At 45.1% G+C, this 27,548-nt stretch overlaps 1 protein-coding gene across 9 annotated transcripts in view; it reads left to right on the top strand.

Moving 5' to 3' along the window:
- foxn3 (forkhead box N3) overlaps positions 1 to 27,548 on the top strand; it is a 65,678-nt gene that overhangs the window by 27,456 nt on the left and 10,674 nt on the right. For all 9 annotated transcript variants that reach the window (XM_036541847.1, XM_036541851.1, XM_036541853.1 and 6 more), the window contains exons 3-4: positions 8,213 to 8,349; positions 15,250 to 15,317. In XM_036541847.1, the coding sequence (XP_036397740.1) occupies positions 8,213 to 8,349; positions 15,250 to 15,317 (205 nt within the window). The remainder of the gene's footprint in view (positions 1 to 8,212; positions 8,350 to 15,249; positions 15,318 to 27,548) is intronic.

Raw genomic sequence — 27,548 nt, 5'->3', positions numbered from 1 at the left:
CTGTCAGCCGAGAGCACGCTCTGCCCGCCGATGTGCTTCCCCGGGCAGATGTTGCGCTTTTGGAGGGCAGATGTTGGGGCAGCGAGGATGGGCCATGGCACGCAATCGACCCCCCCCCCCCCGCCCTGCCGACGTCATCCCCCCCCCACCCCATCCCTTTCCCCCGGCTTATCAGGGTTACCAGGGTTACGTGGCACATCCCAAGGTCCCTGATAATAAGCGCTGATGCTGCACTTGTTGTGATCAATAAGAGCGGCGTCGGGGAGCAGGCCGAGCGCGTCAGCAGCTTTTCTGCTCGCGCCGGAAGCAGCGGGGCTGAGCCCCGCAAACTCAGGAGAGCCGGTTTCGCGGGGGTGCGCTCGTCAGGGCTGCTTCTTTCTGTTGAGGTCATCACTGTCTCTGTGAAAGCTGTGGAACGATGTCAGAGTCATGCTTTTTTCGTTATACAGCCCAGACCAAATAAGACCAACAATAAGGACAATGCTCAGGTAGTTGGTTCACAAAATAAGCATTATGACTAAGTGTGTTTTTGTGGGTGAAGCTGCGAAAAAAACACCCAGCTCTGATATTGATTCCCTTTGATTTTAGATGCTTATCATGAGTCATTGACTAACTACATCCACAATACCAAGTTCTCAGGCTTTTATTGAGGTATTAACCGTGTTTGGGAAAGAAATACGGTGAGTGGTATTTTGTATAGCGTCAGAGGAACACTGTAGTCAGTGAGGACGTACAGTGTGACTGAGCCAAGGTATTTGTTAGTCTTCTGATGTACTGACAAGGAAAGATAATTTTACTTAAGAACTGTAACCAAAGCAGACAATGGAGACGTTTGACATTGCTCAACTTGTGCTGTCAGTATCTTGTCCAGAAATAAGAGCATGGAATACAATGCACCAGTCCTTAACAGTGAGGTAACAATCTGTGCTCTGTCCTGAATTTCTATGTTAAATGTCATCTTGTCAAAGCAAGCAGTGAAGGACCAGGTAATCTTTGCTTTAGTGATTACTCTTTCTAGTGCTTTTCACCCACTGAGATATAAATTGCTCTTGCTCTGTGTTTGGGGACATTAGTACCTTATGCCATCTGTTCAGGCGTATATTTACTGTCCTTGACACTGTGACATCTATCCGCCACATACCAAGGGAGAGCAGTGACAAAATCCTGAATAATCTGGTTCCTGTTGTCGCTCGTTGTTAAAATGAGTAAGAATGGGAATTCTGGATGTTTAAACAGTTAAATTGGAATGCTGCCTTTTTAAGTCAAAATGAGAGTATTTGAATGGCTGCCACTTTCAATACCTCTTGGTCTCTTGCTGAGTTTTATATCGCATGAAATACTTCAGCGGTAGTTATACGACGATACTCTGAGCTCTTTCATTTTGAGAACAGCAGCAACTGCTCAGGTTTTTTTGGTTTATTTCTTTGGTGTCTTTGTTTTATTTTTAATTCTGAGGGCCAAACTTTAGTTGAGATATTGTCAGTAAACATTGGTTGATCTCCTTGTAGTCAAGACAGAACAAAGTATTTCCCCTCGATTAACAACCATGCGTGTATCGACACTGACACAGGCCAGCGCCTCCGAACAAAACGTGTAAACCCCCAAACACATTATTTCTCTCTTAATGAGCTGAAATTTATTTGTATTCTGCTGCAGGTCCTGTCACTAAATACATATAATCTGATAAACGGACTGTCCGTGTTTTGTCTTAAATTTAGTGCAAGTCGACTGCAGTTTGAAATTCTTAATGGGTATGGTTGTAAAGGAGGTTCTCACTTCCAAACAAACTCGGGCCCAAATCTCAGTTTCTCGCCTCTGTGCCGTATGCTGCCTTCACAGGGGATGCCATATTGCTTGTGAAAACCTCCACATGCTGAATCTGCTTAAGCATAAACAGTGTGAGTGCACGCCAAGAACAGCCATGGCTGTCTGACCCAATCTGCGCTTTTCAATGCCTTTTCCCTGTCATCGGGACTTTTGTTCCTCTATCACTCCAAAACTGGTACCCCAGTGTGGCCAGGACATCTTTTATTGTTCTTTGGGTGGGTGTGTGTACGTGTGTGCAAGGGGGGGGGGTGTTGACTACCCAGACTTCTCGTTTTATGAGGTACATCCTTAGGACAGCTCTTGCCTTTGCATGGTGATCCTCTTCATTAGGGTTTAATGGACAATTATTCAATAGAGTTATGAGGTCATACAGAAAAAAGTGTTTCAGAATCCTCAGAGTGTTATGAACCATGCCTGTGGTAATAAAAAACATTGTCTAGAACTTACAAAAATGGGGTTTGAGTCTTGATTAGATGGGTTACAAATATTGTTTTGCATTTAGCCGTGTAGCGGATCCCAGCGTGACACTGAATGTATGGACTGGCAGTGGCTCGTGTTGGACCCACTACCCTGAACAGCCAGTGCCACTGAGGTAGCTGTTAGATAATGGTGTGGGGGGCAGTAAATTTGCTGGGCATTGCTGGGTTTGAGAGTATATCAAGCCTGGAGGCCTCCTTACCACCATTAAATCTCCTGCAACGCTTTGTTCCTCAGCCCCATTGTCCAACCCGTCCACTTCGCCATTCATGCCTGCAGACCGAATCAAGGAACGGGTGGAGGGAAAAATGATGTGCTGTCCTATTTAAATGAAAAGCACGCAGCCCGCCGCTCAATGGGTGCTCCTCTATGCACAAGTCCCCCTTTGTGATGAGGAGGAGCAGGGTGACCCCTACGACCCCCCCCCCGTCCGCTTCCTAAAGACTCAGACGGGCTGAGTGGGGCCCGAGATTTAGGAGGCGCGCGGCTCTGAGGTGCTCCCATGGTGCTCCGCTCCAATCCTGGTAATGGAGACAGGGTTTGGGGAGGGGAGGCAGAGTGCAGGCCCGATCGTTAGTGCGTCCCCTTCTTAGTGGCCGCCAATCAGAGCAGACCCCACTCTGGTGGTCGTGGCATGGGCATGACTGAAGGCAATGGGCCGCTGTTGCACCTGAACAAAGAGCCATCAACAGGGAAAAACCTGAGGGATGGAGAATGCGCCAGGAGCCGCTGATGACTGTTGGGGTTTGGAGACTTTGCAGAGGCCGCCTGTTCAAGTCACCTTGATTTATTAGCCCAGAAATGGACACCGATCTGTCTGCCACATCAATGCAAACCTTGTGAATGGTGGTGAAGGGAGAGAGCGGCGTAATGGAGTTAAACAAATCAACCGTTCTGTCAAACCGTTGCATTATGTCTGAGGTCAGCAGACAAGCTCTTGAATTTTAATATTTTTAAACCGTGGAATAATGCTGAAATGTTTAGCGCACTGAGATCCCCTTTGTTTAAACCTCAAAATGAAGGAAATAAATAACATAATTAAGGAATTCAAATACAGATACTGAGCCCCACTGATGAGGCCTCCAAAAATCCAGATTTAGAGTGAATGTTTTTCTGACAATTCCATATTTCACAGTTTTTTAAAGGAAAGCTTCAGGATGGGAGCAGAGGAGGGGGAGGGAGAGACTCATAATAGCAGTCCTTTTATTTTGCATGGAAGTTGATAGGATTAACTGTATTGGTTGTGATGGAGTATTGCGTCTTCAGAGACCCACGGTTCTTAGTGAGAATGAAAGATTCCTCTGCCAAGACTATCAAACAGCCTTTATATACTCCACCGTTGCCTGTTGCCTAGGAGACCAGTGTAATCCAAGTGTTCTCTCCCCCCCCCCCCCCCTCCTCTTCCCTTTTTCCCTCTGATTGGAGACTCTATTGACTCCTGCCATTGAGCCGGCCTTCAGACCGACACGCCAGCTGTCAGGAGATGGAAATAAATCACCAAGAAAGTGCTCTAAACCCTATTGATTTTTCCTGATTACAGTACATTTGGAAGTTTAGACCAGCGGGGTCACTTCTCTGGGAAGGAAATCTGAATACCCTGATGCCATGGCCGTTAGTAATATCATACACTCCGGGGAATTCTCCATGCCCTCTAAAGCTCATCAGTTTGAATAACACGCACGCACGCATGCATGCACACATCCATGCACGCTTGTACACATGCAAACATGCCACACTCAAAAGGAATGCACACGCAGGCACGCATGCAGGCACACAAAACGCATGCGAGCGAACATGCATTTGCACATTCACAACATGCCTTCGCACACAAGGGAGCTGAAATCTTCCCCGGAACATTTGAGTCACGTCCTCAATTCTTATTTTGTTTGTGTCCCTTTTATGTGATTGTCATACTTTTGTATGACACAATAAAGAAATAATATTTTATTTTTGTACCTGCTTCATTTTGCTTCACCCAATAAACATATTTTCACCTAAAACTGTCAGAAGTTAATGATCCCCAGTGAAATTGGCTCGGAAAATTACCGCCACTACAGAAAATTGTCAAAGGCTTACAGTTGCCGATTTATGATGTAGTGGTAATTAGAATTGATTGTCTTGTTTAATCCAAACAATTTTCAAATGTCCCCCAGAGATACATATTCCTATACTCAGTGTCATATTCTGTGATATATATAATAGTATAACAAACTGCCTGTTTCTGTAAGCAAATTGACACCAAAGGCACATTTCCGAGGACCAGTCAATATTGAGTGTCATATTGATTTTATGTATTTTATTTATTAATTCTCTTCCTCTTGTGTTTCTCCACATATCTAGTGTGGTGCTACTTCCCCTGAGTGTGGCGGTCTAAATTATGTTGTTTAAATATTGAATATCATTACATATTTTGGCCTTTTTTCCTGAATAATCTCACATACGGTTTTAAAATGCCTTGGTGGAAAGTTGACAACTTAATTAGGTAGGGAAAATCATTTGATCTAAAAATAAATGCTCACATTGCTGTCTTGGGAAACAGGATTTTTCTTAATAGGAAGCTTTACTATTTTGCGGGTGAAAGTGTTCATGTTTACAGTTTTTATTCTTTGAGTGGAAATAAAACTCTCTCCCTTTAATATGGTGACATTAAGTGACATCATGGGACAAACCAAGGAAGCAACACAGAGAGATTGTTCTTTTGTTTCTGTTTTGTAATTTTAATAGAATACTTATAGCAGGGATACTCACATGGAATCGCTTAAATTCAAAAGGAGTTTGATGTATGCTTGGACGATCAAGAGTATCAGGTAGATAGGTAATGGGTGATTTTTCATTTGTCACACTGCAGTGATTGATTCAACAGGCCTCTTCTAACTAACCCTAGTCAGGTAAAACAGCATTTAAACAAAGGTACAAAAAGTTTAAGGTGTTATCATTTGCCCTGTTCGTATGGCACACAATGGAGCACTCAGACCATGTGACCAGATGTGGAAGAGTGTTTGGATGATGGATGAAGTCTCTTTGTTGAGACTCTTCCTGTATGTCACACTGTTGATGAATGTGAATTACCATTTCATATATAGGCAATAACTCAGTATATTTTTTTTGGCAATTGCAGTTTTGTTGTGTGACTTTATTATTTATTGTCACATTATACACTGTGCTTGAAAAGTCACAAAACTTTGACCATCACTGCTAACTACAAGCCCCATTTAGGCTACAATGCCAGAGCAGAGTTGCTGTACTTAAATAAATTATTTCAAATATGAGGTAATGATTTGATTTAGGTTTATTATATTTGTGTGTCTACATGATATCATGGGCTACGATGTGGTTTACGATGACTGTTTTAACACAAACCTGTATGTTGTCTCAAGTGTTGCCATAGTCATAGGTTCCTTTCCTCTTTCAGTTTTTATGCTCTCCCTATCTTAAGAATCAAGAAGGTAGTGCATGTCAGTAGTAAAAGGAAACATCTTTCATTTTTCTGCCATGGCAACTGTCATCCAAGCACTTATCTAAACTGCATCTCAGAATATTTTATGCGTTACAGTATTTAATGCCAGATACACAATAAACTTTAAATTGTCTGATTCTCAGTGTCTGTTTTTCACTTATTATGACTTTGCACTTCATTGAGTGGCATATTGCTTGTGTGAGCACAAAGTTATTCTCACAAGCAGATGGCTTGATTCTTAAAAGCTGAGAATTTTAGCAGTATTGGCCTTGGAACAATTCTTTCCTTGTGTTCTTGATCACTATATGCTGTTGATTCTTCTGTTAGTAATTCTCTTAAAGGGAGTTCAGTGTATTACTATGAGTCAGAGGTGAATACTACGATTATGATAGTTTCTACTACTAATAATAATAGCTTCTGTAGGAAGGCAACTGATGCTTTGTTTTTTTTTTTATTAATAACAGATCTGTAGCATGTGATAGGATAAAGGACTCATAATGATTGTAAAACATCTGTTAAAGGGCTGATCGTTGCCTGCTTCAGTTGGTAAACATACACATATAGAGACGACTGTCACCTGTGAGTCCAGTTCCTGCAGAACGTGGTTTTAAGGTGAGCCAGCGGATTGCTGTTTCATTTCATTCCCCTCTATCAAATATATCTCGGCTAATCAGGAGGCCAAGGTGAGGCCAGTACCAGGGAGCTCATTTCTCTCCGAGCCGCTCTGTAGTAAATGGAGTAGAATCAGCCTTATCTCGCTGCCCATGCAAATCATTAACCCAGCCATTCAGTCTAATGGATAAATTGTGCTCCGGCCATGTTTGGTGGGTCATTTCAAGTTTCTCTAATGTAGACTGCGGCGTGTCGGCGATAACGCCTTCCGTTCCGACACAGCGCGTCTGAGGGTAGGAGACGCAACTGAGAGGCTTCCCCATAGCAACATGGTGCTGCCGTCAACAACAAGGGACGCCTCCGATTAGTACAATTTACGCTGTGTACTCTCTGGGGGTCCACATGTAAATACTCTGTAGATACCAGCAGCCATTGAAGAAATGAGAGAAAAAGGAACAATCAAGAGAGTCCCTTTGTGAATGGCTCCGTTGAGTCTGATAGCAGGTAAAATGTGATTTCTCTCAGTTATTGTGCGGACGTCTAAAGTCCCGTGGCTGCAGCGTTTTTTCAAGTTAATTATGTGGCGTTTTATACCAAAGGCAGACCGTACAGTGCACAACAGAGGAACAAACTCAAGTGGGTAAATGTTATATTATTCTTATTCTAATGAGTTAGGCAGCATTATTCTGAGGATGCATAAACTTGTGTACTCTACTATTCACAGCTGAATTAATGCATCATGAACCAGCAATGGAATGAAAAATGTCCCTAATCCCTAATGCAGTAGTAACAGCAAAATGACTTGATTTGTTTTTAAAGAGTCTTTGTATTTAAAGAGTCTGGCGTGATCACCATAGAAAATAATCTAATTATCCCTGGCCTTGCTGTGTATTTGCTCGCAGAATTTTTCAGCTTGGTCACAGCCAGGATGCTCTTTTCAGATTGATACGGTGCTAACCCATATAGAGGAATTTAGGTGGGCTTCTTTGGTCATTCTGAGCTGAAATTCGGATCTGAAACCATCGCTGGCCTCGTAAATTTCTTACACTTCAAACACCAGCCGAGTCTTCAGCCAGCAACGATGGGAACAGCCAGATGCATCAGAGCAGTTCATCTGGAAAAGACAAGGGCCTCATGGTGCCTGCAGCTCATGGAAGATTTATGTGCATTTTTTTTTCATTTAAAGCAAAGATTTGAATTAAGAAAAGATGCACATCATTATAGTCAAAGGTCTATTTTTGAGGGAGCCTATTGTTGACCCTCACTTGAGCTGTACGGAGCAGTTAAACAGCATAACCACATATGGGTGCAGTTATACAATGTTAGCATTCTGTCATCAACCTTGCATACAACTGGGTAGTTTTCATGTATATATTATAATTTAACCGACTGACTGAATTTCCCTTGGGCTGTATTCAAGACTTAAAATGCCACTCTTCTCATAACCCTGGAGGTCTGTATTTATTTGATTAGATCATGTAAATAATGCAGACAGTTGCACAGCGGGCCTCCCAAACATCACTTCCTGTTTTATTGTTGGTTTATTGTAACAATGTATTCTCTGACAGGTATATAGAAGAATAGGCGGTATATAAGAAGGTGTGTAGAAGATTAGTTGGGATACTGTATAAGGATATGTATAGAGGAAGGCGAATTTAAACTGCTTTCATCGCCAGCTTATGTGACAAATCCTCAAAAGGAACTGGTTTGAAAGCTTCATATTACCATGTATTTAGACACACAGCCTTTGTCTTTCCACTATTTCCTCTTTTTTGACGACAGCACGGCTGCTTTCTAACACTTTTTTGTTGCATTTTTTTTCTCTCCCTCTCTCCACAGAGTATTGGGAAGGGTTCCTTGTGGTGCATAGACCCAGAATACAGACAGAATCTAATTCAAGCATTGAAGAAGACACCTTATCATCCTTACTCCCAGGTGTTTACCACACCCCCTGCTTCTCCTCAGGCATATCAAAGGTAAGCAAGAGATTCGCTGGCGATATTGATCCCCTCCCTCCCTTGCTCGCTCGCTCGCTTGCTCTCGCCGGGAGTCTCGGGGAGCGGCGGAGAGAGAGCCAGCGCCTTGCATCCCGGCGGACTTGTCAGAGAGAAGCACAGCGCTGGGTTCTGAGGCTCGCCACTCTGGTTCATTTAATTCAGATCCAGCTAACAGGTCTGTGCACAGAGCCAGTCAACTGTGTAAGACAGAATAATTGCTTTACTGTAAAACCTAAACTGGCATATCATTCTTAACAAAGGGTATGGAACAAATGGGAGGACAGTTTTCTCCAGCTGAAAAAAAAAGTGGCGATAGATGTACTTAAAGAGGTTGAAATTAAATTGGACAGCTCCGGCAGCCCCAGGGTTCTATGGGAGAAAAGAGGTGGAATACAGGTGCCGATGTGGCGGGATGAGGTGGGTGGGTGGGTGGGTGGGGGTGGGGGTGGGGGTGGGGGTGTGTTTATTTGTCTTGCTGTCGCCTCACTTCTTTTTGAGCTGCTCCAGTTTTCTCTGGATTCAGCATTAAAATGACACGGCAAGCATATTGCCGCCTTGATGCAAAACCCGAAGCTATTGCTGCAAAACAAATTGACACTGAATAAGGTCACCTAATCAAAAAAGTTCCTGGTGAGACTTTACCCAAGATGCACTTGCGCAAGAATTGAGATTGGCACAGTGTCCTAAAATTTCACATCCGCGCAGGAATGTCTTGCTGCAATTATCCCTTCCCCCGAACGTGGCCCAGATCAGTTTAAATGACAGCTGTCACAGAACACACAGCTTGTTTGGGTTTGAAGCTGCGGTATTTATGTCTGTGTGTGATTACGTCAGACCCAGCTCAGTGCTCTGACAGCTCGCTAATGGACCCTGCACTGTCTAAAGACTATTAGCCGGCCATCAATAAGTGGTGTTCAGAGCGTGCCTGCCTCAGTGAAAAGAGTCCGCAGGTTGATGAAGGAATCACAGAGGCTGCGCAGCCCTGTCAAAATTCTACGAGTCTCGTTTCCCTCAAAAGTTGCCAGCTGGTAGCATTTGGAAAAGACCATTTATTTGTCCGGTGAAAAAAGGAGGCAGTGCACACTATCCTCTGTCACGAAAGATCTTTTTAGAAATAATGGGTATGCGATTTGACCCTGAGTAGAGGCCTGTGTGCGTATCTTATCCCTGATTATGGCCGTATAAAGATACGATTGAACAGCAGGATGATGGAGGCTGGCTTCTCCTCGCTGTGAAAAGTCTTGGATGGGAGCGATGCAATCGACACATGGACTCTTGGCGCTTCCTCTCCCCCAATCAGGCCAGATGGCAGAGCACTGTGTGTCAGGACATAATAAAGTGTTTATCTGGCTACTGTGGCTTTAGGGGGAGCAGGATACCTTTTTATAGCACTGTCAAGTCCTTACAGATGGAGCTACATTACCGCGCTCCCTTCTTTGTCATTAGTTGATTATTTGTTGAATTGCCTCGGCTGAAGCCTCATTGATTGGATTTTGTGTTCTAAAAAACCTGCACGCTGCCCGTGTATGCGTGCGAGTGTGTGTATGGTTACTGTGTGTGTGTGTGTGTGTGTGTGTGTGTGTGTGTATTTGAGGGGGCAACGGGGACAGAGCGTGTGTCCAAGGGGGTAGGCAGTTAAATTGGTCAAGCCATCCGCACCCCTGAATCAACAACGCAATTAATGCATTTTAATGTCATATTTTGTTTTTGTCCCTGTGCGAGCAAATGGAAGCTAAGCCCATGCAGAGTGCTGGGAGCCCAGCTGAAGAGCAGGAAAGCTCGGGGGATCATTAGAGATGTTGTGTAACGGGCCCGGGCCAGGCACATTCCTTAACATGCCAGCAGTATCTCGTCTGAGCGAGATCAGGAAGAACAGCTGGGCTTAGGACTTGACTGCTGCATGTTTGCCCTTGCGAAGTGATTAGCGTGATGGTCACCATGGCAACAGGAACGCCTCCATGGTAACACATAGCTGAGACAGGTGCAGTTGCATCACAAGGCTATTTGTTGCCTGGCAAAAGGACAGGCCATTAGCGCAGAGAAATACGCTATCGCCCTGGCAACACGTAACTCTCCATGGCAACAGCAGATGGCTTGAAGCCTATTTTAAGGGTTTTTGTACCTGCTTTTGTCCATCTTCATAAAAATCCGTGGATGCGTGAATTATCGGAGATGACAACTCGAGGTCCGGTAGCTTTAGGAGATTAATTTTAAATGGGGCTCCTTGAACTGAGAGAACAAAAAAAGAAGGTTTTCGAATGCAATAAGACAGACCCTCTTGCTCATCTTTAACAGGTACCTTTTCAGCCTTGAAACATCAATAAGAGGAAAAACAAATCACATGTAAGAGAGGTTAGAAACGCACAGGGTTTTTTAAATTCATTTGTTCCCCAGGGCAAATGAATGGCCTCAGTTTGGTGTGGCTTTTTAAACATCACTCATTCCCCTCTGCCTGTCTGGGTTTGTATGCCCCTGTCTGCCTCCTCCACTTCCCTCAGTAATAGAAAATTATAGGATCCTTCAGAGTGTGAGAGGCTGATTCTAATGGAAATAGGAATGTTAAATGATGATGTTTCCACATCCAACATCAAACCCTCCCTACAGCCAATGCGTAAGCCTCTGCAGCTGCATACATTAGGGGCAGATTGGTATATTAAGTCCTTATCTTGATAGGGGTTATGGCCTCCAGTCATTTGCTCTGTTTTGTTTTTTTTGAAAATGTGCGTGGAAATAGACAAAGGCGAGATTAAAGAAATGCATTTTTTACTTTGGGGAAGACTTTAGAATTATGAGCAGGACATTGGGCAGAATGACTGATAGCCATCTGTGGATATTTTTTTCTTTGTAAATAAGATCCACTTTTGATTTTTTGGGTTTGGATGTTCTTAAAACTGCCAGTTGGATGGTATTTTGTCACTCAGAATGAAAGGGTTCTTTTGGTTTTGTTGAGCTGTGAGCTTTTTATGTTGAATGTTTTGGTGCTGATTTATTGTTCCTCGAAGTCTCTCCACTGTGTCTTTGGAAGCCTATCAAGACTAAGCAGCTCTGTCCCATATAGAGAGCCATGGAAAATATTCCCTGTTGGCTCTCAGGAGCTGGAGCACCCCCAGCATTTTATTGTCAGAAACCTGCCTTTGTGTGTGTGTGTATATGCACGCTTGTGTGCACATTTTGTATGCCCGTGTGTGTCCATGATCGTATGTGACTGTATGTGACTGTGTTTTTGTGTGTGTCTGTTCCTGAGCGCTGGTGATTGTGCTTTGCTTGCATTTGCCTCCGATTACATGTGACTGCCTGTGTCTGTGAGTGCCTTTGAGACTTCTAATGTGACTTTGTGTCTCTGTGACTTTGGTTTCAGTGTTTGTGAGCTTCTGCATTCACCTATGTGTGTCTGTGATAGTGTGAATGGGTGTATGTGTCTGTATTAGCATTGGCCTGCTCGGCCTAAAGGCTGCTCTGATGGTGCATCTCCTTTTAAGATAGCCATCAGCTCGAGCCTGGCTCACAGCAGGACCCCCTCTGTTTTGGAACTGTTTCAATGATGTCTCGATCTGGGGCTCCTGTGAGTGTCCTAGGTCATAATTTACCCCGACCAAGAGACAAACAAGCTCATGTGTGTGCTTCACATGCTGGCTGGTCAATCTGTATTCACTTCCTTATTCATGATATCTGCATATCCACAAGAGCTGGTCAGAATTTGTGCACTGTTCCTGACCGGGATTTTATTTACACCATTCCTTTCAGCATTCATGACAGTGAGTGAAATCTATCCCATTTACTTAATATGCAGAGAGCCGGAATGCAGGCTTATCAGTTGTAATTGCACAACTGTTTATCCGAGTTTACCGATTCAAAGGTCAGCATTAGGTAAGTAAAGCTTTTGGTTTCTGGAATTTCCTTTTTTTTCCAGCTGTGAGTTTCTGGGCCGAAATTCCTTCCACTAATTGTGTGTGGTGTCTACGGCTCTCCGGCCTCAAGAATGGCTCCATTGTGAAGGCGCGCAGTTTCAGGGGAAGGTTGCCGCGGACTTCGCCAGAACAAAGTGAAATGTGAAAAAGTGGCACTGGAGAGCCAGCACTGGCACCAATTAGTCTTTAGATTACTGAAAGAGGATTGTAATTTCAAGGGTAAAAAGAGAAAGGAGTGGGCAAGAGGATTTGAAATGAGATTATAGAATCAAAAAAGGGGCTAGCTTTTGTTGGGAAATTAATTCAGCAGTTACACTCAAGTTGGTGAGACAATCCGTTTTTCAGAAGTGGAGTGTTAGCTCCATATCCTGTGGGTTTTGTAATGTTAAGTATGAAGAACCGGGGGCAGAGACTCAGCGAGGCTCCTGCCAGTGGCACATGTGTTTCACATAAAAACAAGCGCGCAAGAATGCCTCCACTTCTGGTGTCCCACGGTTTACGCAAATGTTAACATTTTCTAAAAACAGTCCGACGGTCCGGGGCGTTTGAGCGAAGGCGAGGCCCGGCTGAAGCCCGCCGAGACAATGATGCAGCGGGCTTTCGTTCGGCGCTCACGTTTGACAAATAGGATTTCACACGAGTGAGCGTGTTCGCTTCCATTTGACGGAGCCGGTTCAAAGGTTTCCAGCCAGGGATCGGCCTCTTTCTTTTTTTCCACGGGGAATGACCAGGATTTTTTTTTTTTTTTTTGTGAATGCCATCAGGATGACATGTTTTCATTTAATTGCCCCTTTAAACTTCTGTATGTTGCAATATGAAGCTCTGTCTGCAGTGCCGGGTGGCTCTTTGGCCCAAATTTCCAGTCAGAAGCCGTGTTGATGGGTGGGTTCCCCTTTGCAAGTATTTTCAGTGCAGAAGCACAAGCTCAAATTCCACATTAAATAATTTCACTGTACTTTTTTTATAAGCCGTGCAAAATGTAAATGTCAGACCTGGGGTCAAATGATTCAGCTTTAGTCAGTGTCCCAGTCAGTTCAGATTTATGTTGTTTTGCGAGTTAAAAGGTGTGGGGGATTAATAAAAAGTTGTGTTTGTATTTTTCTATCCTTACCGCTGCTTAAAAAAGGACCTGGGTATTCTGTCACAAGCATGCGGTGTCCATGGCAACGCATACCGTCGGTGTAACCCGATGCAAAGCATATGTGCGCGTGGAATATAAACAGACGTCTGGCCCACCAAATGGCTACTGGAGAGTACTTGTGGTGTAGCGGTAAACTCAGCACAACTGGGAACACAGACTTTCTTCCTCAGACTTCAGCCAGCAGCACACTGTCTATTTCAGGCAGAAACGTGGGCTTGCTCAGACGCTTCGCCGTCTGACAACACTGAATTACTACAATGCCTCATTTATTTATCGCCCATTACAACAACATGTAATACTCTGGAAGCAGCAGAGTTTATTTTCAATGCAAGCCACTGCATTTCATTGACATTCTAAGTTACAGCATGTACTGTTACCCTGTGACACTGCACTGGAGACATTTGTTGCCCTTGTGAATACCTTTTGTGACCCAAAAAAGGAGGGAAAAGTTTGATGTTGTTTTGGTTGCTAGGAAACTAATATGTTAATGAAGATGTCGCTCTCGGCTCAAGCTCCTGGTGAGATCGACTGAAACAGCCTTTAATCACTCTGCTCGCAAAAAATAAGGATGAGGATCTGGTGGAACGCTGTAATTAAAAGTATCCTCTAATAAAAGAAAAGCCACCTTATTACCGTTCCTTCTTTGAAATCCTCCCGAATTGTTGGATCAGAATCTGGTCTCTATCTTCTTAGCAGAGACTAGTTATCTTGAGATGGCTGCACAGGTTGTTTTTTGCCTGATTAAGGTGTCTGTGGAACATGAAGGCGTCCTCTCCTTTTTTGCTGCAGCACGAAGGATTGTGTCTTTATGGCAGTTCTTCAAGCGCATTCATGAGCTGGGAGCACTCTGCAATGGAAAGGCTTGGGTTTTCCTGTGCCATGTAGACAAATGTGCTCAAAGCTCCATGCCTCTGCCTCTGTTTGTTCTAATTCTCAATTAGTTAATATACCCTAAGACGATTAAGAGGAGAGCATCACAAAGTGAGTGTCTCGGAGTGTTATCTAATGGCAGTGTCTACGCCGGAACTGGAAGGCTGGCAGCACAGAAGAACATCAGCCGGGTGCCTGATTACGTTTGTATACTCTACTCTCTCTGACATTTAAGAGCCCGGGCTGTCTGGTCAAAAATGCACTTGTCTTTAGCGAAGCGACAGAGACCCCGGCCTCAGCTCTTACCTACACGGCGGATGTATGGAAAACAGGGCTCATACCCTGGTCCCCTGCTACAGAGATAAAGGCATTAAGTGACACGTTAACCCTTTTAGTGCTTATCTCCAGTGGAGATCACCCCCCCCCCCCATTTTCTGCACACCCCCCCCCCATCTGAGCAGGAGGCGGCTGAGTCTGCGCAGCGATGCTTTTTACACGTGCCGCAAAATAAACACAGGAAAGGAAAGCCTCGGGTTCCAGTAAATGAGACACTCACAGGGAATTTTCACCTGAATCCAATGAAAACATTTATACTGTAGTAAGGGCTAGGTCCTGAGTCTGCTTATTTTTTTCGGGTCCATAGCTGGAAAATAATCAGAGCCAATTCAATGAGTAATCCACTCAGAGGAAAGTCCAGCGGTGCAGTTTTGCAAAGAGCTGCTGCGGTGGACGGCATTACCGTGACTATAATTCTTGCCGGTAATGGCGACAATTAATGGTATATTTTATAATATAATCACTAGTCATTGGTTGCTCTTGAATACTTTGCCTCGTGCAATCATGGTGCTTGAATGGCAGACTTTATTTCTGTCAGAGGTTTGAATGAAATTGCCAGATGACTGACTGTCATTTTTCCCTGTCTCTCTCTCCCTCCCTCCCATCCTGTCTCTCTCTCCTCAGCTTGTCCAGCCCTCCTCTTTGGCCAGGGGGTCCCTTCTTCAGAAAAAACGGAGGAGTCCTTTTACAAGGTACTGTGGCTTAGACTTTACCGTGGTAAGGTTACAGTGACTGTTTAGGCAGTCCTGCATACTCTCCGCGGGTTCTGCACTGAAACAGCTCCTTATTTTTGATTCACTTCAAAGCTGCTAAAAAGAGGAGATCTTGGGTTATTTGCATATGCTCTTTAGATAAGCCTTTTTTCCTCCGAACAAAAGAGGTGTATTCCAGCACCTGGCGAGATCATAAAGGAATTAGTGGAGTGGGTGTATTTTATATTTGTTCTGGTGTAAAAGACGTGCTCCAAATCTGAAGCAGTTTTTTCCCCTATTCAACACCGGTTTTGGGTTCTGGCAACATCGCCCAGTTTGTGTTCCCTCTCTCCTCTACTGTAATCCAGTGGAATTTCTTTTCTTTTCTCTCAGTTCAGACGTACGAATGAGCATTCAGAAAGGGGCTTATGGATAAATCATCATTGTTCAATTGTCACTTGACCAGTTCATCATCATTCCAGGCTTCAGCTACAGCAATGGTAGCACAACAAGCAGAATCTAATATCCTTGTTGTGGAAGAGAAGAAAAAGTAAAAGGAAAAATTTTGTTATTCAACCACAGATTTAAGGAGTGAAATCAGTCTTTTAGGGGAATACCTGATCAGTTTCTTCTTCACGACCAAAACAAGCACATAGGTTTTAGCTGTGAGCATATTAGTGAGATGAATTATTTTTGGAGTGGAGTGGAAATGTGGGAATCAGAAGATTTGGAATATTTTAGTAATAGCTAAATGGTCAAAACAGTGCATAATAGCTTCAACTTGTGCAGGAGTAGGCCCTCTAGATAGAAAGAGCTATACTGTATGTCATTCAGTATGTTATTAATATGTCAGCACATAACAATACCAAACAAACTGTATACAAATAGGGAGTAAATGCATGCTGTCTTGTGAGGAAAAAGCGAAATGAAAATGTGGCTGGTTTAAATGAAATTAAGAATTTATTCACGAAGCACTCCCCTATTTAGCACAATACTTATTACGAACAATTTTCCATGATACATATTATGACATACCTGAAAGTATTCAAATACGCTGCTGTGGTGCGAGCCGCTGATTCAGCCTTTCTTCTCATCACAGACCAATTGCTTAATCTCGCTAATCTCCCGCGTTTCATCCTTCTGGGCTGAGAGATCTATTCACTTCAGGTTTCCAGTACTCGCTCGCTCTTAAGCCCACGATCAGTATTCTGGCCGCCACTTTTTTACACCGCTCTTCATTAGGAAATCTTCCATTCCATCCCCTTAGCTTTGCTTCAGAGAGCAAACCGTGGAGAATGAAGATTTCGAGAGGAGCCTTTGGTGCAACTTTGGGGTGGATTCTGGAGTTCTGTGTTCCACTAAATGACCCTCACATTTTTTCCTACAAAGTCGGTGCTGTTAAACCAAGCACGGAATGTGTGGATGACACTATCGGTACTGTTTCAAAATATCATCCAACTTATCAGGTCATGTCAAAAGTGACAAAAAGCAAGGCAGCGGTAGTTATAATCCATCTAAGGCTGTGTAAACATGTGCAACCTTCTGGGTGAATAATGAATATTAAGTACAACATATTTATCCTGTGTCTGTGGTATTAAAACTAGCTGAAGAAAATAGTTGCACAACAACATACAGATGAAAAGGTTCATTTAAAAATGCTGCTGTCAGTCCTTGTGGTAATTACTTTGGTGATCACTGAAGCTATACTTTATGGAAGGTTTGCTTTGCTTCACCTCTGTGTGCAGTTCACCCCATGGACATCCTCAGCCTTTTGACTGCTAGCATACCTGCACACACTCCCAGCTTAGGTTGAAAAACTAAAGTATATTAGCAGTCGTATTCTGTACTTGCTCTGAGCGGGAGTAACTTAAGCTGGCTCATATTTGGCATGGATTCAGCTGATATGCTGTAGGTTGTGTGTACAATGCCATATTAGAGAGCAAAGGGGGTGTGAAACGCCATATTAAGAGGCGAAATCCAGCCAAAGTCATCTTCCGCCTGTTGTGTCGAAGATGGAGGAGTCTCTGGCAGACGATGTCTGACGCTGAATGCATTGAGCCTACATGCGATATATCTAACTCCATATGCACTGAGCCAGCCAGCCAGCCAGCCAGGCATTAGCAGCGTCAATCCTGATTGCCTCTTGGGTCTTGCCATGAGGGAATTTTTCCGCTCTCTCTCTTCCCCCCTGCAAGTGCGGCAACTGTTAAATTGACATTCATTCCCAATCAGAGTGCCTTTTGAGTACAGTCAATGCAATAAAGCCATAAGTGGAAGCAAATAGGTACATAAAATGGTATGAAGTGTGTCCTCTTTTGTTCCATGCCTGGTCTAATGGCCTGGGTGCAGTGATGGAGTGGGGCTGATGAAGCTCCCCCTTCCATTAGCGCGGCTCCTGAAAGTGGGGCCTGCCTGGGACAGAGCCCTGACGCCACTCCGCCGGATCTTACAGCGCGCCTTTCCACACCTCCCCCTGGCTAAATGAGCACAAAGCTCACCTGTCACAAGTTGCCATGGCACCTGCTGTGCGAGAGGTTAACAAAGGTCACAGAAAAGGTTGCAGTGACTCTGAAAGGTACCTTGGTAGTATTCTACATGGATAGTTTCCATGTAGAATACAACATCTAAACGGAGTCTCAAGTTATCTGGATAAAGTAAATATAAGTGAATGTGTCGGTTAGTTTTACAGCTACAAGATGTGTAGGAGCTTACTTATACATCTGATACATCTGGCTGACAAAATGTGTGGTATGTCAAACCAAGTTCTCCCCTCTAAGAGTCTAGCTACTTCTTAATGTGGAGGCTTACTGTTGGGAAGGAACAAGTGCTTACATGTTAGTTTGAACAATGTGCGTCTTCTGAAAATGCATCAGGACTAGAAGAGGAGCTGTGTGCCACGTGACCTCACCTGGTATGTTGCACGTCATGTTCCAATTCGGTGTTGCTGTTTTAGCAGCTGCAAGAACCTGTTCCTCTTCTCAACCGGCGCTCTGATTATTAGGTCGATATAACTGTTGAAACAAGACATAACTGGCTAAATTCCCGGTTCGCTGGGAGTTTTTTTTTTTTTTTAAGGGAACGCTGATTGTGCTGTTTCTGAGGATGGTGATGTGAGTGGAACAAGCTATAGGAGAGCAGTGGCCAGCCAGGTCTGTGGTGCCACTGGGTCCTCTCATTAAACACACAAGAGTCTCAAACGCAATGCCGCCTGAAGACAAGGGAGATTCAGCCGCCGTTCTCACGCAGTCTTTAAAGAGCTTTTCTGCACATTCCAGCAGTCCAGCACCACACTTCAAAGAAGCGTCTAGTATTTTTATTACCAACTGATTTTTATCAGCCTGCGGATCTAGCAAGCACTGTCCACAGCTAGGATCAAGAAAGTAAAGCCACCATGTTATAGCCAATGAGGGAGATGGGATTAGAGAATAACAGATTCATTAACAACAGTTGAGGGCTCAGTATAATTGTTTAATTTTTAATGGTTTTGAAGATGTTTGAATATACTATACTATATATGGGTCCGCAAGGGGAGCGTGGGTGTGCGAGGGAGGGGAATCTTTTTGATGTCATTGTTTTGTACTGCACTTAGGACAGTAAAAAGTTGAAAAAAAGAGAACGCAGATCTTAGGGAATTTGCTTGTGCAGTTCTGTTCAGTTGGTTTGCAGTCAAAAGGCTTGAAGCGTCCCCACTGACTCTTATGCGCAGGGCTGGCACAGGCAAAAGCACTTGCCTCCCCCTTTTTACACGCCACTCGGCAGCCCGGCCTGTTTCATGGATATTTCCTGAAGCGCAGAGAGAGCCGCCCGTGCCTTACAGTTTCAGTGATGCACAAACAGGGCCTCCAACACTCCCAAGCCAGCTTGCACCTCAGCTGCAGTGCGCTCCCGACAGTAACGTACACTGTATGTAAGGTGCAGTCAGTCAGGCTTCAAACGCGGGCCTGGCCTATTCATTACAGCAGTAAAACAGTGGAGTAAATACATTGACTAATGCTTCAGTCCATGACAGGTTGCCAGCAGCCACGTCCTGGACCATGGGTTTAAATCAGCTGGGTCTTTGTTTAGAGCTCGCTATTGAACTCTTCATTGTGGAGTTGATTGATCTTGCTTCAAAGCCTGGTGTTATAATACCATTATTTAAAAAAGCGTTGAGATTATATACGCTGTGTATAATATGACTAAGCAGGTATAGCAACTCTGTGTTTGTTTCTTGTGAATGACTGCTGGTTTCTGTCCATCACCTCTCTCTTGCTACAGACCGTTGCATACCAACTTAGTCATGTCCCTGCAAACACAAAGCAGGTTAGAATCCCAGGGAGGTGGCATGAGTGCTGGGGAGAGGTTTTTCGTGGAGCGACCTGAACAAGCAGCGACTTGATTGCATCCAGCCTGGGTTCGGGAACAGAAATACCTGTGTAATTGGCAGTTTGCGCCGTGTTTTGTAAACTCCTGTGCGGTCTGTGAGATTATCCGCTGCACTGGGAGGTGGCGGGGTGGCTGGAGCACCTGTGTTTGGTAACGACAGCCAGCGCGCGTGGGAGAGACATCTGCCGAGAGCAGGGGACGCAAAACACCCACAAACGCACTGCGCCGATCCGAGCCGTTAATACCGTTAACCCGCCGCTCCGAACAAAGAGGCATCGCTTACGCCGCGCGCTGCCTTTCGAGCTTCTCTCTCTTCAGAAATGACCGACTCTGAGTCTCATGTTTCAAAGTAACAAACGTGAGGCGAGATTGGATTTCACATTTAAGACAAGAAGGTGGATCCAGTTCATATCCTGCTCTGGAGTGGAGCCAGTGCAAAAAGCGGTGGGAACGTAAGCGTAGATTGACGTGCAGGAAGTCCGATTTTAGGGGAGCCGATCAAGCGCCAACAAAGATAGCCGTGTCTTAGAAGGCGGCAGAACGCGTCGGATACGCGTCACATTTACAATAACCTGTTACTGCTTATGCAGTCTTCTTCCAATCCGTACGCCATTCCACTTAAAACCTTGAATTGTGTCTGTGACGGAACACTGGTGGCACTCGTGTCGCATTTGAGGAGCAGCGGTAATGTTCGGCAGGGTGCGCGCGTGTGTGTGTGTGTGTGTGTGAGGGGGGAAGGATTACTGTGTGTGTTGCCGGGGCACTTGAGCGGAACACTTAGAGTGCTGTTGAGATGACAGGATTTGCTCTGGAGTGTCTGCAGGAGTGACAGACAAATGAGCTGTTTATTATTTACTGCTGTGGCTCTGCTTCGTGTCGGCGGGGCCAGTTCTGCGTCCTAAGCAGGATGGGGCCTCGTGAGGGGCCCCTCGTGTCAGGGGCCTGTCACACGGGGGGTCTCAGGGCACCCGTGCCTCGTGGTCCGAGTCCCATTAGAGTGTGCGAGTTTCATCACCTTCACAAGTTCAGCCATTTATAGAGGGTTAATATCCAAGTGCTGAAACACAGCCACAAACTTTTCAGCCTTTAGATGAAGCGGTTTGCTGAGACTGTCATATTTCTGATCGACACAGTCAACATTTTAGCCCTCTCTCTCTTTTTTTTTGACTCTGCAGCTGTGAGAAATCTTGGTCTGTTGAAGCCCGACAGCTTGCAACCTAACCTCCCATTAGAAGCTCCTGCTTAGTGCTGTGTGACTTGGCTCCGCTAGTGCAGAGAACGCTTACCTCCACTCGGTGTCCACAGCTAGCCTAGAGTCTAAACAAGGGAGTGAAGAGGTCTCTGCCAAACAGAATGAGATACAAAGGCAATTTTAATTGGGGATTACTCTGGAGAACTCTCTCTGAAGACCTCCGCAGAATGCAATAAATGATGACACGATAACCCTCTTCCTTTGTGATCCAGCGTCGGAAACAAAGCGCTCCTCACCTCTGGCCCAGTTCTGGCAGGTCTTGGTTGATTTTGGACTTTGGGAAGTGCTCTTGACATTCACATGCAAAGCGATCTAAATAACCCCCCCAGAAAATTAATTTTTCTGTTTGTTGAGTCGTGTCACTTCAGTTCAAAGGCTGGCAAAGCCATGCCTCGCTTAGGAGCAGTTGGGAACATGAGCGCTTCCTCTCGGCTTTAATGGGACGGTAAGGGAGCGGTGTTATCAGCGCCCTGGCACTCTCCGGCGCGAGGGCGCATGATGAATGACACAAGCTAATTAGTCGATGATCCTGATTTCTGTGGCCCTGGTCAGCGTGGGGGCCCGGGCAGAGACTGGGGAGGGTGCTCAATTATCTCATTCTGCTTAATTGTTGTAAAATTTCTGTTGGAGCTGAGTGATCCTTGACAGGAAAGAATTAGTGCTGACTGCCTGGGTTGCTGTCCTGAGACCCCAGGCGGCCCTTTGCATTTGCAGAATGCAAGTAGATTTTACACATCATGTCACAATGTAGGAGAAGCATGCATGGGTGTTTGTGTGTTATTGACGGTATATAAAAAGTACAGATTCCACATTTGCCTTTTTAGGTCTTTGTTTGCTTCTTCCTCATTCATTCATCACACAGCCTTTGTAATTAGTCCATGAATGAATATATGTTCTCTGCATGATGTTAAATCTAACCTCAACGGTTATAGATTGGTTTCTAATGCTATATGATACAGGTCTCTGTGCAATAATTGATTTTTCAATACATCACTTTCATATACAGAGTCAGTAGTAACTGATTACAGACCTGGTGTATTGATTGTTAGCAGACACATAATATCATATCATCCTCTGACTGAGAGGTCAGACAGCCTTGCTACCTAGGAGAGCTGGGAATAGGAAACCTATTATGTTGATCTCACTCCATGTGCCTGCTTGAGACGGGAAAGGACCCTATATGGTGCTGTATGTGGAGAGAGAAGAACTCATCCTTGTCCTAGAATATAGATATTCATGGACTCTCATCGCCGCTCTCTGTCCCAGGCTTTCTCCATCTCTGATCAAAAGAGGCCTCTAAACGCATCCTCTCTCTGCATCTATTGAATCATTCAGTGCCAATTTGACCAGGAAGCGTCAGAGCAAAACGCCACACTTTCTCCGTTCAGGCGTATGTGAGAAGTACATTTACACCCGCGCCTTCTCTCTCATTCAGAGTGTCCATAATTTAAAATAGCACAGCGAAACAAAATAAAGCACTTTGAAGTATTTGGAGTGAAATGGTTACACCCTCAGCTGCTAGCAAAGGGGGGGAAAAAATATAAGCCAAAGGATATTTTACTTGCTGATGCTGGAAAAACCTCGGATTGCTGATGAATATTTGGATAAATCGCAGGGGACTGGCGACATGGAATAGCGCGCGACTGTTTTCCATAATGCTGTCCGAGCTCCCATTTCGCAAAATGCATTAAAAGAGGAACACTGGGCGGTATATTTTTGGATGCCGCAACATGGCCGTGGCGCGTCGGACACCGGCGCCGCTCCTCGGCGATGATATCGCGGTTCGCGGCCCCTGTTTTTTTCTGCGGCCGTTCTCAGTTTCCAGATTATGTTCGCTTTTCAAGGATGGCCCTCCCCGCCGTGTGTTTTTGAAAGTAGCCACCAGTATCCTAATCCCACAATTAGAAATTCAAGAGATTAGTCACTCTAAAAAAGGCTGGGAGAATTGAACCGAGTTCTGGAACACTCTCCGTGGCGCTTTTCAGTCCCTATTATTCTCGGTGCGTCAGCGTGTGTTAGAACGGGAACGCGTTCTCCTCCTCCCCCCCCATTACAGATCCCTCTCTTCATCCTCCCTTTGTTCTGGGAGCGCCGGATTTAAACGGATGTGACAAAAGTATCCGTGGTTTGAATATATATATTTTTTGTGCTTTCACTGCTCTGCCCTTAACCCAGCGTAATCTCTTAAGTTTATTGATCGAGTCGTCCGGTAGCATCCATAAACCAGTGCCTTCTGAGAGTGGTTTTAAGAGGCAGTTATCAAATTACCCAGCCGGAGCACTCCTTGTCATATACTGAGAGCTCTCTGTCAGAACTCCTCAGTCAGAAATGGAGTGAATGATAAGTGAATAAAATGGTGACAGAGAGAGGTTGTGGCACACAAGACCAGCAGGCTACCGAGTCAGCCACCGTCTCAGTGCTGAAGAACACCCAGTCCACTTTTCATAAGCTCAGATTTCACAGTGGGTGCAGACTACAGAGAGAAGGCATCACTGGCTCTACCTATTAACTTCAGGCATGTCCTTGAATGCAGGGAATGAAATAAATTAGTGGCAATCTAATAGAGGATGCTGTCTGGGTAATGACAGTCACCTCACTTTTGTGAGGAGGGATTACTAGGAAGCTGGATTTTGCAAAAAAATATTTCAGTAGTTTTTTCCCCCTTTCTTTCCTTTTTTTACCTTGAGTGTTACAGTATGAGTCAGCTGTGTGACTAAGAAGTCACATTGAAATGTCTTTATCTGTGCCTCTGGCTCCCCTCTACTGTAGACTTGAGTCTTTAGATGCAGCTGTGGTCCCCCCTCATGTCTGTAAAACGCCTGAGCCCACTGTGGGGCAAATCTATGGGAGTCATTAAGTGGCATATGCAACCAATCTCTGTCTCTCCATATATAGGCCTAGGTGTGTGTATCTATGCATGTATGTTTGTATGTGCATGTGTGTATATCTGTATGTATATATATGTGTGTATATATATATGTGTGTGTCTTTAGCCGTATGTGATGGCTTTAGGCCTTGTTCTCTCTGAAGTTACACACGTCATATTTCATCAGTTCACTTCTGTCTGGAACATAGAGATGCAGCCTCCTGAGCGTTATTTAATCTCTCTCAATTTCTCTGCCACGCACATTTGTCTTCAGTCTCTAAAGAGTGAGATGTGCAAGAGGGCAAAGTGCTGGATAAGGAGAAAATGGACAAAGTGGAAAATAAATGACGGGGTCAATGTGGGAACGTCTGTATTATCATGTGAAAAAATCCATATTCCCCATTAGGCCGGCATTACAGGGAAGCAGCAGAATGAGTTTCCCGTCACTGGCTGAACAGAAGAAGCATGAACCACTCAATGGAGTGGGCTGAGATGCTGGAAAAAAAGCTGGAAAGTTATTGGTCTTCCCACTAAGCACACAGAGACAGTCTGTTCTGGTCTCAGATGCTTTGGGGGGGGGACACACGTCTGCTGTCTCCATTGATTTTTATTTTATTTTATTTTAGAAACTCAATATGTGGGTGTCTTGTACAGCAAATTGAAAATGCCAAGTGGCATGGCTCATGCTAATTGCTTTGCAAAACATTAGAAGTTTACTGGAGTCCTCCATTGTAAACCTGTCTTTGTCACTGATTTTCTCCTGCTGTGTGTACCGCCATATTTTGAATTCATGCCTGAAAAGAGTCAATCCATATCATTGAGCAGTTAACTACTATATAATAACGCAAATGCATGCATGATGTGTAGATATTTGTAGTTTCATATGGCTCGCACTCTCCTCTATATCAGCTGTTGAGAAGTGAATTTAACCACACTTTTTTCTTTTTACTGTGAATGGCTTCACATTTTATTGCAGGAGCGCTAGTACCAGTAAACCAGCTTGCTTCTCTGTCAAGGTCTTTTTTTGAACGCTCTCACACACGGTGTAAACCGTACCTGCTTTCTACACATCCTGAGACATGTAGTCAGTGATCCAGTAGCGGCAAGCCACCTCATTACAACGTGAAAGCCGTGATTCGGTCTGACCCCAGGTATCATTACCCTCTGACTGTTTTTGAAAGTCGTGTTTAAATGGCTGTGGAGCTGCCTCGCCTGTTGTGTTCTCCTGTATCAGGTGCCTTCCCCTATTTTCCTCCCTCTTCCCCAGTTACTTCTATAAATAGCTGAGGAGTCAGGCTGTGCATTGTACTGTGTTCTGTGTAACATAACACCACCTCCCTTCACAAAAAGGGAGAGAGAGCATGAGAGAGGGAGGGGGGGAAAGGATTCACCCATGACTCAAGATATATAGAAATGGCTGTACTTACAGCCCCTGTATGGCTGGTTTCTGTTAAAGGCAGTAAACACTCCAGTTGGGAGTGTGTAGTCCTTTTCTGAAAGGCAGTATTAAGCACGGAATGGTATTTCCTGTTTTACCCGAGTGATGCATGATATACCACTCTGAAGTATGTGAAATGTGAACAGTTGCCATGGCGACAGCAAGCCTGGCTGGAGCAGAGGAAGGAAACGGCAGCGCAGAGATGCCTTCAGAGGGGAATCGGGAGAAACAATGGAGAATACTGCCTCCTAAAGACCCCTTCAATTATTCATCCGCCACGCTGGGGAGAAAGCCCATTTTCGGCTCTGTTCAAACACACCTCCGGCTTTCGTCTCTGTTTATTTCTGTGTGTGTACAGAATTCTCCCGATGTCTTTAAGAGTCAAATTAAAGCGGTCACCTCGGAGCGCGCGCGTGCGGCCACCCCCTTGAAGAGGGGGAACTTCTGCTTTAAGTTTTACTCATGCGTGAAGGGGATGTTTGAGTTCCCCCAAAATAACTCGGAACAGAACAACCGTTTTTCTGCTGGGAGCTTGTGGACAGCAGTCTTTACACGCTCTCTGCATCACACCGGTCTCGCTGTAACAAACGTGGCGTCCCCTGACCGTGGCGACGGGAGCGTCGGAGCGCTGTCAAAGACACGTCCGAGCGCCTGTCCGCTCCCAGGTCTGCGTTTTGCAGCTCACTCTCAGCCACACCCCCCCCCCCCCTCCCTCCCGGTTTATAAACAAGTGGCAGAGCTTTCAGATCCTCTCCTTTAAATAACTCCGTGGACGCCGCTGTTCGTGCTGTCGGTTTTCACGCTCCACTGACACGCGTCAAACGCGCAGCCAGGAGCGAAAACAACGCGGCACCCCTCCTGTAGTTGCGCCGCGGCGGGACTTAACGCCTCGCCTCAGAAAAGCGCGTAACCGAAGTCGAGTTCCAATCATTCTCTCATCGGGTGACCCCCCGGAGGGCAGGGAGGGGAGAGAATGAAACCGATCTCGCTGCGCGGCGGCTCCTGCGACTTAACGGAATTTCTTCGACCGCGAACGCGCCGATAACGCACCCAGCGCGTACCAGAATGCACTACGGCCTGGCACCCGCTGCCTCTGCTGCCTGGGAAAACGGCCGCCGTCTTTCTGAATGAGTGCATGATCCTCCGCCGCGTACCAAGGCAACCTGATTGAAGCTGTTGGAATAAACAGGATTTATGTGTTTACTCGGGAGAGAGTTGATGGCTGAACGCTCCAAGATTGTAAATACACTGTAGTACAAAGGACTGGGCTTTTGTTTTGCTGCAGTGCTCCTCAGAACCCTGTCCCCGAGCATTCTCACTGTCTCTTGGAACAAAATCCAGGCCTGTAGCCTTGACACATTGCATTATGTCATAGGACACCGGCAGCTCAAAAAAAAGCCTGTGAGGTACAGCGTTCCAGTAACTGGCCCTCGCGTATTGAATATGCGGTGTAAGTGGGGTAGTGAAGGGATCTCGTGTTGCATAATGACATCAGCCTGTGAGTACCGTTTGCATGACTTCATGCTGACCATGTGACCCTGCCACAATGTGGTCCTCTCCCCCCACCCCCCCCCACCCCCCCACCCCCCATCCTCTGGAATTACCACTGAAGCTATGTGGTTGCAAAGCTTGGCTCTGGAGCTGAGAGTGTATTTTTGGGAAGGCCTTTCATGTGATTAACTGCACAATTAAACAAATGTTGTTGCAAACAAGCAAATCCCCATCCACATCATTATAAAAATGGTAATTGACCTTTAACAATTTTTTAGATGGTAGCCCTGCTCTGCTTCGCCTCGTCTGATTGCTTAACAGAGGCATGTGTGGCTTTACTGTTTTTTTTTTCCCAGTTTGCTTTCTTGAAAAGGAAAAGCAAAGCTATAGAGGGCCGTCCTTTTTCTCAAGCTGTTGCTTTGAGATTTTCGGCTTTTGACTGATGATTACAAATCAGAGAACTTCATTGCGGTCAAGTCTGGAAGCGGATGACTGTGGCTGTGTGGGCTTCGTATTGAGAAGCATCCCTCAAAACAAGTTTCGACCTTTCCTCAGCACAGTTCTCAGTGTAGATACCTGTGCCGTCCTCCTCTGTAGCATTGCGGTTCTATGACTTTGTGAAACCAATTTATTGTGGAGTGCTGCTGATTTTGCTAATGTGCTTGAGAAGCCCATCAGATGTAGACTGTTACTGAAAGCCAGGTTCCAGTTCTGTAAATAATAGATATGCTCAAGCAGGGTTTATCATCAGTGGGGCACATTTATATGCTTCTAAAATCAAAGACATGTGCACTTCATGTAGGAAAAAAAAAACTTCTG

This window comes from Megalops cyprinoides, chromosome 12 (genome assembly GCF_013368585.1).
Source record: "Megalops cyprinoides isolate fMegCyp1 chromosome 12, fMegCyp1.pri, whole genome shotgun sequence".
NCBI classification, from domain to species: Eukaryota; Metazoa; Chordata; class Actinopteri; order Elopiformes; family Megalopidae; genus Megalops; species Megalops cyprinoides.
The sequence above is the reverse complement of the archived record's forward strand: the minus strand, read 5'-3'. Positions and strand labels throughout refer to the sequence as shown.